General features: G+C 39.5%; 1 protein-coding gene across 1 annotated transcript in view; it reads left to right on the top strand.

Annotated features, from left to right (window-relative positions):
• The window catches only part of LOC140520098 (uncharacterized), a 50545-nt gene that overhangs the window by 2811 nt on the left and 32930 nt on the right, over nt 1-14804 (top strand). The window contains 2 exon segments of the mRNA XM_072633760.1: nt 2811-2937; nt 3487-3582. Coding sequence (XP_072489861.1) covers nt 2811-2937; nt 3487-3582 — 223 coding nt within the window.

A 14804-nucleotide genomic window follows, 5' to 3' on the forward strand; every position in this document is an offset into this window, starting at 1 on the left:
AACCAGTGGCCATCCAGCCATTACCTGAAGATCTCTAAGAAGGGGGGAACTCTCTTTTCACTTTTAGATTGATCTGACTGTAGGGAATCTTTTCTTGGCCAAGCTGAAATTTACTTCTTTGAAACTTCTGCCCAGTATATGCTACTGACTGCTCTTTCCGGCCAAATGAAGCTTAGTCCCTTCTCCATCTTGACAGTCCTTTAAGTACTTGAAGACAGCTCTCTGGGCCTCCTGAATCTTCTCTTCTCCGGGCTAAACCCCCAGTTCCTTGAACTTAACTTCATGCAACATGGGCACAAGCCCCTTCTACATCTTTTTGCCTTTTTTTGGACACTCTCCGGCCTATCGATGTCCTTAAAAAAACATGCAACCCCGACGTGAAGGCATCATTCCTGATGAGATCTGACCAGGGGAGAGTAGAGTGGGACTATCCTGTCCCCTGTCCTAGATATTGCATCCTTGTCACTGCAGCTCAAGATTGCATTAGGGTTTTGGGCTGCCATGTCGCCTTTGATCCTCCAGGTATTTTTTCTTAACAACTGTTGTCTAATCAAGGGGGCATCTTATAATTGTGAAGTTGTTGTTTTGTACCCAAGTACAATAGTTTACATTTGTTCCTGTTGAATTCTCATCCTGCTGGATTCAGCCTAGTGTTCTAGTTCAGAGCTGTCAAACCAGTGGTAGCATTCCCCAGGATGGCTGGAACTAGGTTAAAATGTAATTGGAAAGCATTTAACAAGATAAATAAGAATATATTAGGACATAGATAATGTTTGTATGTGATTTTATGAGTCGGTATGTGACCACAAGAATCATCATGCAAGACTCAGTGGCCCCATTTCAGTTTGGGTTTGACACCAATGTTCTAGTCCAGGGGTGGGAAACCTGCAGCCTCTAGGACACTTGTGGCCCTCTAGATCCTCAAGTGTGCCACACATCTGGCCTCAAGGCCACAGGTTCCCCACCTCTGTTCTAGTCAGTCAAGATCCTTTGTATCTTGAATCTGTTATCTGTTGTGGTAGCCTTGTTCACCCCCCTCCCCCCCTCCACCATCCATATGTGATGAGCATAGATGCCTTTATCCAAGCCAATGATAGAAATGTTCAAACAGCCTGAGCAGCACAAGGCCAGGCACAGATCTCTTGGGGCTTCCACTGGAGACCTCCCTCTAACTTGACATTGAACCACTGGCATTTCATCTTTGAGTCTGGCTATCCAGCTGGTTCTCATTCCTTCTGATTGGATTATCATCTAATGATATCTCTGTATTTTTTCCATAGTATAGGATGAGATACTTTATGAAAAGCTTTTGAGAAAATACAGGTCAACTCTGCCTGTAGCCTCCCCTTCATCCAGTAATTTAGTAATCCTGTCGTAAAAGGAAATGAGATTAGCCTGGCATGACTTGATGCTCTTGAAGCCTAATAAAGTCAGGCTGGCTCTTTGTCTCTTTTTGTTTTTGATTTTGAGGGCAAATTTCCTTTTTTTTTAAAAAAAAAAATTATTCTGAAATTTATAAACTCTGTAAAAAGGGGATTTCCATCTACCTAGAACAACAGAAAAAGAGTATAATACTTAGAACTGTGAATCTTGATTATATATATCTTAATTTTCGTTTCAATCATATTAAATTCAAACTTAAATTTAAATACAATTTGTTCAACTTAGAGTTTTCTGAGCTTGTCTGTGATATATTTCTGGCCTTTCTGTTTTCCATTACGCTTTTTTTTTAAATGTCCTAATGTCCCACTTTTCTTTTTCTTTGCCTCTGTCTTTTGCTATCTATTTCTATTCTATTTCTCTTTCCTTTTCACTTCCACTGAGGGAAAAAAAAGAACAAACCCAAAGCTCTTGTAAAGATTATGCATAGTTGAAGAAAACAGATGTACACATTGATTGTATCGGAAAACCTGCCTTATTCTGTGTCTTGGGCCCACCCTTCTTTGACATGAGGTGTTTCACCATTGGGCCTTTGGAATCGTGGTTAGCCATTGAACTGAGCAAAATTTTTAAGTGTTTCCAAGTCTGTGCTAGCTTTTTGTAATCACAGTTTTGCTAATTATCTCTGTAATGATCTGTTTTAGATCATTCCCAGGAGTCACAGTCAAGTTCAGTGCCATATAGTTTACAGTTGTTGAAGTGCTGCTTTATGGAGTGGGCATGATAGCATGGCCACATTCTAGTCTTTAATACTAATTCCCTCCTCACAATTCTCTTGTACTAAGGGAATGCATTTTTATGTTATTGATACTTGGAAATTAAGAGAATAGCAGCTTGGGAGAGAGCAGGCTTATATTAATTGGAGGAGGGGGGTGGGGAGAGGCAGAGAGAGAAGAAGGAGGAAAAAAGAGAAGGAGGGAGAAAGAAAAAGACAGAAAGAGGGAGGGGCAGAGAGAGAAATAGGAAGAGGGAGAAAGATATTTATTCCCACACATATTCCCCTTGTCTCCTGCCTTCAGAGTAATAATACTCTGGTGATCAGCAGTGGAGAATGAGGGATGTGATGTATATAATATAGAAAGCTATGTGATTTTAAAGAGTGGAAATGCATGTTTTGCTTGGGTTCAGTGTAGGAAATGATTTGTAAAGTTGACCCTGGAACAGCAGTTGATTTACAACGCACGCAGAGACTAGTCTAGAGCAAGTAACGTGGTCAGTAGGTTTTCCAGACATCAGTCCTTGATGGGAGCAGTATAGGATCTCATTGCCATGAGAACGGCTCCCTCTGGGCTCTGCTGGCTTTATCTTTTCCTCCTTTGCTGTGTGAGGACTGGTCCCTGTATGAATAGGAACATGTTCTGATCTTTCAGAAACCGCTGACGTTTCAAGACGTGGCCGTGGACTTCACCTGGGAAGAATGGGGATTGTTGGAGCCAGATCAGAAAGACCTGTACAGGGATGTGATGCTGGAGAACTATGAGAACTTTGTGTTCCTGGGTAAGAACAGCTTCTTTCTCTTGAATCATTGGGCCATTGGAAGTATCTTTGCATTCTCAGTGCCTGAAAGTTGTGGGGTTTTTGCAAGTGCTTTGCTTTGACTTGATGTGCAGGGATACTCACCTGAGTGTGTCTAATGTGGAAATATTCCAAAATCTTTAGTGTAAAGACACATAGTATTTCTACTCACTCTCTCCAGATGAAGGGTGTTTGCTTTGTACATTTGGAAATCAGCAACTTTTCTGAGGCCATAACTTCTCTACCTGGTTTGTCCTGGTTGCAGATTCTGCACTCAAGTTCTAATGTAGCCCCTTGAAAAGTTCCTAGCCTCCTGGCAGGGAGTGTATTAAAATGAATGTATTTTCTTGGAACCTAAATCAGACCCCATTACTCATTCCCCTTCATGATTGATGGGAACACAACCCAAAGCATCCTTCCAAGGTCCTTCCTTGATATACCTGTTCTATAAAATGAAAGAGAAAGAATAAGATTGACTTCTGAGATGTCTCTCTGTTCTTCATCCTTTTCCAATTATTTTTCTGCGAGCAGCGCTCAGTGAATCCAGTGCACCTGTGATGTCCTATTCGGAGAGAAGAGAATCACTGGAGTTGCCAGAGGGAAAAGTCCCAGGAAGCATTTTTGTAGGTGAGTGGGAATAAGAAACCAGAGAGGTGGATGATTGGGAGCAGTGGCTTTTTTCTGATGCCCTCCCTTCTCCCTCTTCTTGAGATCTCATCTTTTCCTGCCTCTTCTTGTGATAATTTTCTCCCCCAAAATGCCTCCCTCTTCAAACAGTCCTTTCTGTCTCTCTCAGATGGTAGATGAGTCTCACCTATACTGAGAAGCTCAAGCGTCTTGGTTGTTCCTAGTGCTTGTTTATCTACCTTCCATTTCAGCTGTATTCTTTGCCCAAAGCCTGCAAACTAATGATTCTCATTCTTCATTTCCTCCAGCCTCTTTTCTTTCTTAAAATGCTGAAATCTACTCTTTCTTCCCTCTGCTTCATGGAAAATTATTATTAAGGTTACTGTTGGGATAGCAAGAAATATGTTGCATATTGTCTTGAAAGAATTCACAGACTCAGACCATCTCCAAATCAAGCAAAAGCATTTATTGAGGGTTATGCTCTCATCAGGCTAGACTCCTTAAAGGAACTAGCAGTCTAGCAAAGCATGACAAGGATTTTTATAGAGCAAATGATGCTATTAGTATAACACAATATATGAATTTTAAAATACAGGAAGAGTTTGCTAATATGTCTTGGTGGACCTGTGCGTGTGATTACTCAGAATATATACAGAAAAGCCCACTCAGGAATATTAATGTATGGTAACGATATTCTAGTTTTTGCTATTACTGTGCAGGCATCCGCTTAGAGAAAGCCCCTTCTGTGGTTTAGTGGCCAGCATCCTGCTCAGTATCTTGTTTGTGCCGCTTTCATGGCTGCTTCTTATGGTATATCTAAAACTAGATGGATGTGGTTGAGGTCGTGTCCTCACCTGCTGTCTTAGGCACATGAGGAAGTTAGGACTTTGGGGCTGGGGGCAGTGGCCAAGCTTCTGTCATTCACCACAGACTTCCTTAATTCTGCTGTTATAAACTAATAGCACCTTATGACTTACCAAGTGCTTTTTTAATATTTGAGGTGGGTAATAAAAATTGCTATCCTATTTTTAGATGTAGATGAAGAGACTGAGTAAGGCTCAATGAGGTTTCAATTTGCCAATGATTACTAGGCTAGTAGTGGAAGGATGGACTCAAACCTCAGCCTTCTGTTTCTGAGTCTAGAACCTGCCCCCTGTACCATGATACTTCTCTTACCTCTACCTAAAATTAAAAGATATTTTCTCTGGTCTTATCCTCTTTCTTAACTTTGACGCTCAATGACATTTGTTGGTTGAGGGGACTTTTGGTTGGCTACAGATTGGACCTTCTGGGGAACCTGTGTGGGACTGTGATAGTCCTTGTCTACATTCTTCTCTTGTCCTTTCGTGTCAGGTGACTTGAGTGTCATTTCCACAAATTAGTAACAAATTAGAAGAGTGGGAGCATAATTGGGTGAGGGACCTGAATGATGAGAGGATTGGCAGAATGAATTGGGTTTGTCTCTCTCAAAGGAGAGAAGACTTTGTAGGGCACATAATAATTGCTTCCAAATATTTGAAGGACCATCCTATGGAAGGGGGTTCAAACCCATTCTCCTTGGCCCCAGAGGGAAAAGAGCATGGAATAGAGAATGAACATTGCCGAGAAACACTTTTTGTTTTGTTGGAAGGACTAGCTCCATTAATGAGAGCCACCTGTAAGTGGTGCATTGAGTCAGGAGAGGGTAGTTTCTCCCTCAGTGGAGGCCTTCAAACAGATTCTAGTTGACCACTGGTCAGCAGTGTTGTGGAGCCTGTGTTCCTTGATTGGGTACAAGATCTGGCCTGATGTAAGGAAAAGTTTCCCAATTACCAAGTATCTGAGAGTGTACTAGTCTGCCGCCAGAGGTAGCAAGGCTGCCTCTCATTTGAGGTCTCCAGGTGATGCCTGGATGGCTGCCTTTCAGGCTTGTTTTAGGGGAGACTTCCTCAGGCATAGGCAGGGCTCATGTTGCGGTCCTGTTGGATCACGTCCATATCTGAGATGCTGTGTTTTCCTTTCTTGAGACTTTACTGTCTTGATTCCACTTCTATATGTAGAACTATCTCATGGCTGTCTTTTTAATCTCCTTTGGCTCCCAAATGCTTTCTCATCCATTTTGTGTGTCCCTTCAAGCTCTTCTTTCTCTCTGTTCTTCAGAGAACTCCTCCAGTGTTGAGGCTTTGCTTGTCCTTTCTCTTCTCTCTATACTCTCCACCTTCATGATTTCATTATATCTCATTGATTCACTTTCTATAAAATCATGCAGATTAGCACACACCGAGCTTGGCACAGAGTAGGCATTTAAATGTTTATTGACCAACTCATTTATGCAAATAGCTCCTAGATCCATGTTTCCAGTTTCAGTATCTCTTCTCAGCTCCAGTCCCCTAAGCATCTGCATCTGCCTGCTGGTTGTTGGTTAACCTCTCTGAGTTAATACGTCCACCTTTCCAAATAAACGAATCTATTATCTGAATTTCCCTGTTTCTGGCAAGGCCACTACCATCCTTTTCACCTGTGGCCCAGATTTGTAATCTCAGTATCACCCCTGACCCTGTTTCTCTGTTAGCCACCTGCTGTCAATGAGTTGCCAATTCTGTCTCCAAAACTTCTCTTGCCTCTGCTTATGAGACCCTTGATCACTTGCTGCCACTGGAAGAATATTCTGCCTCATTGGTCTCCCTCTTTCCACTCCTTCCCCTTTTAGTCCAGGCTCTACCTACCACAGCAATGACTTGATGGCAGAGTTAACCATGTCACTTCCTTGTTCAGAGGCCTTTAGTTGGTTCCTGGTCCCTTTTGGGGTAAAACATAGTTTCCTCACCTAGCTTTTAAAGACCTCCATAATCTGATTTCTCCTTTCCATTCTGATTTCACATTATATCCCATCTTGAATTCTCCATTCTAGCCAGATGGCCCTATTGCCCCTTGCTAGAACCTACTTTGCATTTAGCCCCTGCTTGGTAGACATTTCCTCTTCATCTCTGCCCCTTAGAATCCTTATGTTCTTTAATTTTTAGCTCAGGTATCATTTACACAAAGCCCCAAAGTGTCTTTGCTTCCAAAGTAGCAAAATTTCCTCCTTCATCTGTGAAGGCACTTGTTCTTCAATTATTTTTCAGTCATGTCTAACTCTACATGCCCCCACTTGGGGTTTTCTTGACAAGGGTACTGGAATGGTTTGCCATTTCCCTCTCCAATTCATATTACGATGAGGAAATTGAGGCAAACAGTGTGAAGTGGTTGGCCCAGGGTCACACAGTTAGTATCTGAGGCTGGATTTGAACTTAGATCTTCCTGACTCCAGGCCCAGCACTCCATCCACTGCTTCACCTATCTGTGCTTTAAGGTACCTTCCTCACTCAACCCATTTTAAAATTTATTTTTCTCTCACCACAGCAGAATGAAAGATTTTTGAGCATAGGGACTATTTCAGTTTTTCCTGTTGTTTTCTTTTTTTATTATTATTATTTATTTTTGACACAGTTTATAACAGATAAAGCAATTCCAACTTTTGGTCAGGTGATACTTCTTTTTAAAGCATTTACAATATGGACTACAAAAGAAAAAAATTTTTTTTTAAACATTAACCGAGACATAAATAATATTTATGTTGCTAACTTCACAAGCTCTTGACCTAATTGTCTGCACAGTATTACTAAGAATTAAAGGACCCTAACTTAATGTTGTTGGTCTAAAGTCCTATGCCTAATAGCTTAATTTTAGGCAACCTCGGATGTTCCCCTATCCTATAATTGAATAGATCTGGTATTAAGCTTACAAACCTTTTGACTGTAGGAAATTGCCACCAATAGTAAGGATATTGCAGGGATACAATATGTCCCCAACTTCATGTCAATTCCAGGTAGGATTAGATTATCCACTTGCATTCAGTCAGGCTTAAAGTCTGCCAGGTGTCAGTGGGGAAATTGAGTCAGGAGAATCCCACCTCACCCCATGCTGAACAGCTGCTCTCCCACCCTTCCCTTGAGATCACCTATGCAGTTCATACCAGCATCTCATTAGTTTACTGGCATCATGGATTGGAGGCTCAGATCACCTTTCTTGCTACCCATACCTAGAGTTAGACTCAGAAGAACAGTCACTTAATAGTTCCGTAGCATCTAAAAATGGCAAGTTCCAATAACCAGGTTTCAAATATGATTATAGTTTCACTTTGGCTAAGGAACATCTTTTGAGGCCAGTCTTAAGTGGCTTACATGCCTTTCTATACATGTTCTAGTTCCTGATTAAATGGCAATCATTAAATCAAATTTACCATTAAAACCTTGACTTTTCCATCAATGCCAAATTTTATCCAAGGATATCTTCCTCTAGGAAATTTAGTCTGAAATTCTTTTCTCCAAACTAGAGATGTCATTGATTTATTCTCAGCATATCCTGTTGTTTCTTAAGTGCCTAGCACTCTGCTTTACAGAATAGATGCTTAATGTACATTCATTGAAACAAATTGAGCGATTAGGGAATGATATATCCAAAAACAGGCACATGGTCTTGGAGTCCTCTTTGGATTTGAGTAAGTGGGCTGGGGGGAGTCTCTTGGCAGGGAAGACTGCAGGAGAAAGGCATGGAGGGTTAGTGTAGCCTCCCTGGGAATAAAGATGACTTCACTGGGGGGGAGCCTTTCCATATTATGTAGCCTGGGGGTTCAACAGGAGGGGGAAACATTGGGTTTGAGCAGGGAAATGCTTTGAAATTAATGTTTTGAGGAAGATAAAGATTAGTTTCATAGAGGGTTGATTGGAAGGGGAAGTAATCTGGCCCATCCATCAATTCATTGTGAGATGATAAGAACCTGGATTCAGGACCATGCCTGCTTCTCTTGGATACTTCTTTCTCCATTCTCTTACCTCTGTCACTTTGGTTACCTTGTCTGCCTGCCAACCTCCATCAGCAATGAGTTCTGCTCATGCTCAGTGATCTCTATCATCTTCTTAGATTTTAATTCCATATTGGATGACACTCAACCTTCTACTCACTGACTCTTAAAGTAGCAAAGTAGTGTCTTTCCCTCCCATTGGCAGCCCGGGAGCTTACTCTTCCCAGCCTGAGGATACATGATGACAAATGTTCTGTACTGGAACATTCTCAAAGAAAGAGGAGACCAGCTGGTGCAGATTCTCCACGGACGACTCACCCTTCCAGTATTTAAAGACAGTTGTCATGTCCTTCTGAGGCTTCTCGTCTGAGCTAAGCTTCCACAGCTTTTTCCTAATTTTCACTGGGCATGATCTTGGGATGCTTCCCCATCTTGAATGACCTTCTTTGAATGCTCTCCAGCTTAGCAGTGGACTTCCTAAACTGTCATCCTCAGAACTGAACATACTATTCCAGTTTTGTCTTTGTCAACAGGGAGTTCAATGGGGCCATAAACTTCCTTGTTCTGGACCCTAAGCCTTTTCATGTAGCTGAAATCTCCTTAGTGATTTGGGTTGCCATTTTGGACTCTTGATGCAGTTTTCTCTTGGAGGCCACTAAAATCCCTCGATTTTTATTTCAGTGAACTTTTTTGTGGGGCTATATCTCCTTCATCTCATATGTGTAACCCAAGTGTAGACTTTTAGATTTCTGTATAATAAATATAATGACATTAGGTTGAATTCACCATTCTTACCCAGCAAAGGTTTTTGGATCCTGACTCCCATCATTCAGTCTGTTGGGCATCTCTCCTAGCTTTGTGTCATTCACCATTGTGATAATCACACTCCCTATTCCTTCCTGCAAGTTAGTATTAACTTGTACTGGGCCAAAGAAGGTACTCCCATTTGAGCAGCGTTCCCTGAACTTTTTCAATCATGCATCCTTATCAGTTTAAAAAAGTGTTGAGCATTTTTCCCCAGGTAGGTATGTTTATTTTAAAATTTTGTCATGAAATTACACAGCAATATGTCTATTATAAAACATACACAAAAATAGAAATTAAAATAAAAGATAAAATAAAATATATCTTAACAGTTATTTATTTTTAATAAGTTTAAGAATGAAAACAGTATGATTATCTCTCATTTCATTTTGAAAATCCTGGTTTAACCCTTTGTGATGCAGCAATTTGAACAAAGATCTAGTTCTAAAGTCCACTTGATTTTGTACTCTGAATTGAATGATTGTCACTGGTGAAAAAAAGCTACCTCACAAAACCGAAAGAGAACTGTGGCTAGGTACGTACTAAATAGTGGTACCCATTTTTCTGTCTTATCCATCAATTTTTGAAAAGGTTTATCACTGAAAATTGGCTAGCCATTTTCCATCTTCCCTGATGTTATTCTGTCAGTCAGTAAACATTTATTAACAACTACTATGTTCTAGGCACTGGGCTAAGGCCTGGGAACACAGGAAGCCCTCGAGGGCTAACTATTTAATGGGACAGACAGATAAACTGTACACACACCCCCACACACCATGTGTGTCTGTATATGTATATACACATATACATGCACACACAACACATACATATATACACATGTATGCACACATTCACATATATACATATACACACACAAGCTATATACAGCATGCATAAGAAATAATGAACAAAGAAAAGGCTCTGAAATTAAGAGGAGTTGAGGAAGATGGGATTTTCGTCAAGACTTAAAAGAAGCCAGGGAAGTCAGTGGTCAGAGCAGAGGAGGGAGAACATTCCATGCATGGAGGATAGCCAAGGAGAATGCCCAGAGCTGAGAGATGGAAAAGCCAGGATGTCAGTTAGTTGCCATTGTACACTATTCAGACTTTGTATTTTCATATTTTTAAGAAATGGTCTGAAGACTGAAACTTTTTGTTTGGAAGATATTACACAGGTTATAAAATTCTTCTTTCAAGGCTTTTTATGTATGTAGATAGGAATTTTTGTAAATGATAAACTTACCTTATTTTTGGCAAAATAAAAGCTTAGCTTTTACATGTCTTGGTAATAATGATGGTCTCATTTTGTCATCTATTATTTCAAGGAAATTCGTAGTTAATGATAGTGGTTGTTAAAGGATATTTCAGATGAACTTGATCATTTGTATTTTCTTTTTTATTTTGCTAACTTTTTGGCAACTCTTCCATGACTTAGACTCCAAGCTTCTTGGAGCAGCGAGAGGCCAAGTGTCTTGCCCGGGATCCTCTTATAGCCAGTATATCAGAGGCAGATTTCAAATCTGTCTTCCTAATTTTGAGACTGTGCTACACATATGCTTTCCCATTTGCCAAACATCATTCTCTGCTGCTTGTCATTGGTCCTATAACTGTCAAAACAGGAAAATAGGTTAGTCATCCATGATATGTTGTTGACACATTATGCTGACTCTTGACTGTCACTGCTTCTTTTTCCAGATTTTTCCAGATTTTCAAAAGCATCTCTTTTAGAATTTCGGCAGAAGTTGTAGGCAAGTTTACTGGCTTGTAATTTGTATACTTGACTTTTTCAGTTTTTGAAAAAAAATTGATATTTGAATTGTATGGTCAAATTTATCTTTTTGTATCAGGTTCTCTTGTTCCTTTGCTTATTACTCATACTTCGTATATTCATTCAATTTTTAAATAACATTTTTTATTTATTTAATATTTTATTTTTTCCCAGTTGCATGTAAAAATAAAATTTTATCATTTGTTTTTAAATCTTTGAGTTCCAAATTCTCCCCCTTCCTCCCTCCTCAATCCCTCATTGAGAAGCCAAGCAATTTGATATTGGTTATACATGGGTAAGTCATATTTCCATATTAGTCATGTTGTAAAAGAAAACATAGGCCTAAAAAGAAAACCCCTCAAGAAAAATAAAGTTAAAAAAATGTGCTTCAATCTTTATTCAGACACCATCAGTTCTGTCTCTGGGGATGGATAGCATTTTTCATCATAAGCTCTTGAGAGTTGTCTTGGATCATTGTATTGCTGAGAATAGATAAGTCATTCATAGCTGACTATCTTATAATATTGCTGTTACTGTACATAGTATATTTTACTTTTTGTCAGCTCATTTAAGTCTTTCCAGGTTTTTCTGAGGGCATCTTGCTCATCATATCTTATCACACAGTAGTATTCCATCATAATCATATACCATAACTTTTCAGCCATTCCCCAATTCATGGATATTCCCTCAATTTCCAATTCTTTGCTGCCAGAAAAGAGCTGCTATAAATATTTTTGTATGTAGAGGTCCTTTTCCTTTTTGTTTTTTATCTCTTTTTGGAAACACTTAGTAGTAGTATTGCTAGGTCAGAGAGTATGCATGGTTTTATAGCTCTTTGGGTATAGTTCCAGATTACTCTATAGAATGGTTGAATCAGTTCACAACTCCACCAACAGTGCATTAATGTCTCATTTTCCCCATATTCCCTCTAATATTTGTCATTTTTCTTTTCTGTCCTGTTAGCCAATCTAATAGGTATGAGGTAGTACCTCAGAATTGTTTAATTTGCATTTCTCTTATCAGTAGTGATTTAGAGCATGTTTTCATATGGCTGTAGATAGTTTGAATTACTTCATCTGAAAACTTCTTAGTTTTTGATCATTTATCAATCAGAGAATGGCTCTTATTTTTATAAATTTGACTTAGTTATTGGCATATCCAAGAAATGAGCCCTTGATCAGAGAAATTTGCTTCAAAATTTTTTTTCGCAATTACGATAAACTGTATTTCCCTCCATCCTATTTCCTCCATTTATTCTTTTCTCTTTCTCCTTTCACTCTGTCCCTCTTCAAATGTGTTTTGCTTCTGACTACTGACTCCCCAAGTCTTTCCTTCCTTCTTTCTACCCTCCCCCTTTTCTTATCCCCTCTTCCTACTTTGCTGTAGGGTAAGATAGATTTCTATACCAAAATGAGTCTGTATACTATTCCCTCTTTCAGCCAGTTCTGATGGGAGTAAGGTTCACTCACTGATTCTCACCTCCCCCCTCTTCCACTGTAAAAGCTTTCTCATCTCGTTTATTTGAGATAGTTTACCCCATTCTCCCTTTCCTTTTCTCCCAGTGCATTCCTATTTCTCATCCCTTAATTTTATTGTTTTTAGATATCATCCCTTTGTATTCAACACACACTTGTTTCTTCAGTCTATATATACTCCTTCTAACCGCCTAATATTGAGAAAGCTTATGAGTTATAAGTATCATCTTTTCGTGTAAGGAAGTAAACAGTTTAACCTTATTAAGTCCCTATGATTGTCCTTTCCTGTTTATCTTTTTGTGCTTCTCTTTATGCCTTGTATTTGAAAGTCAAATTTTCTATTCAGGTGTTGTCTTTTCATTAAGAATGCTTGAAAGTCTTCTATCTCAGTGAATGTCCATTTTTTCCCCTGAAGGTTTATACTCAGTTTTGCTGCCTAGATGATTCTTGGTTGTAATTCTAGGTCCTTTGCTATTGGAATATCATATTCCAGGCCCTCTGATCCTTTAATGTAAAAGCGGCTAAAACTTGTGTCATCCTGACTGGCTCTACAATACTTGAATTGTTTCTTTCTGGCTGCTTGCGATATTTTCTCCTTGACCTGTGAGCTCTGGTGTTTGGCTATATTATTCCCAAGCGTTTTCATTTGGGGATCTCTTTTAGGAGGTGGTTGGTTGCTTGTTTTGATTTCCATTTTACTTGATTCCAGTATATCAAAGCAGTTTCCCTTGATAATTTTTTGAAAGATGTTGTCTAGGCTCTTTTGTTGATCATAGCTTTCAGGTAGTCCAGTAATTTTAAAATTATTTCTCCTAGATCTGTTTTCCAGGTCAGTGGTTTTTCCAAATGCAGTATTTCATACTGTCTTCTATTTTTTCATTCTTTTGGTTTTGTTTTATTTTTTCTTGATTTCTCATAAAGTCATTAGCTTCCATTTGCTCAATTTTAATTTTTAACAAATTTTCTTCAGTGAGCTTTTATACTTCCTTTTTTATTTGGCCACTTGTGCTTTTCAAGGCATTCTTCTTCTCATTGGCTTTTTGTATCTCATTTACCAACTGGCCTACTCTGTTTTTAAGGTGTTATTTTCTTAAGTAGTTTGTGTGCCTCCTTTATTAAGCTGTTGACTCATTTTTAATGATTTTCTTGCATCATTCTCATTTTTCTTCCCAGTTTTTCCTCTGCGTCTCTTACTTGATTTTCAAAATCCTTTCTGAGCTCTTTTGTGGCCTGAGACTGATTCATATTTTTTTTGGAGGCTTTGGCTGTAGAAACCTTTGACTCTGTTATCTTCTTCTGAGTGTGTATTTTGATCTTCCTTGTTACCATATGTAATGTTAATGGAATTTATGTTAATGGGAGTTAAAGCTCTTCCTCACCCATAAATAGGCCTCACTCTCCCATTGGGGGAGGATCAAGTTTAAAGGGAAAGTTTACTTATGGGGAGGTTTGCTTGCTTGAAGGCTCTCATACATTTTGTTAATTAGTGAGGCACTGGGTCAGAGGGTCCTGCCCTCTAGCTTGGAAAAATGTATATATACTCTGAGGTGAGGTTTTGCTTTGGGGGCTTCTTTGGAAGAAGGTTCATGTGCCAGATGAGACTCTGGGTAGTCAGTAAGGAGCCCCCTGGCTTTGAAAATGCAGGTGTTGGTGCTTCTCTCTCTGGTAACTATGTATGTATGTATAATGGTCAGACAGATGGATCTGTCTGTTGTTCTGTGATGTATGTATTGCTTATGGTCAGACAGAAGTCCTGTCTGTTGGTCTTTATTTCTCTGCTTATGTTTTCTTTGTATTTTTTCTGTTGATATATGTAATTAAAGAAGATTGTTGACCCCTCAAAAGTTGCTTTGCTTTTAGAAAAGCAGATCTGAGAACCTGTGCTAGCAGACTATCCTGGATGTGTCAAGGTGCTTACTGTTATACCATCATAACTTTCTTATGGACAGATTTTTTTAAAGGTAGAGTCTGCCTCTAGCATGGAGGGCACACTGTCCTAAGCTTTAGGAGTTTTTGTGCAGCTGTTTTTAGAGATACTTCTAGGGACCTGTAAGTTTTCAGTAACTCTGAAGTGGTATGATCTAAGGAGAGGTATGTTTACTACTCTGTTGGCCTGTGCTTTGGTCTGTAAGTGATCTGGAACTGTAACAAAGGTCCCCGTTCTACTATCACCACAAACTTTGGTGTGCTAGTGCTCCTACCTGTCCTGGGACTGCCACCCAGATCTGAGTATAGGCAAAGCAATAGAATTCTGCCTCAGTGCCAGCAAAAAGACTTCTGCCTGATCAGTTGTTCCACTCTCTTACTGTCTGTGGGCTGAGAGTTCCAGAAGCAGCCACTGCTGATTCAGTGGC

The sequence above is a fragment of the Notamacropus eugenii genome, chromosome 1, assembly GCF_028372415.1.
Source record: "Notamacropus eugenii isolate mMacEug1 chromosome 1, mMacEug1.pri_v2, whole genome shotgun sequence".
Lineage (NCBI taxonomy): Eukaryota > Metazoa > Chordata > Mammalia > Diprotodontia > Macropodidae > Notamacropus > Notamacropus eugenii.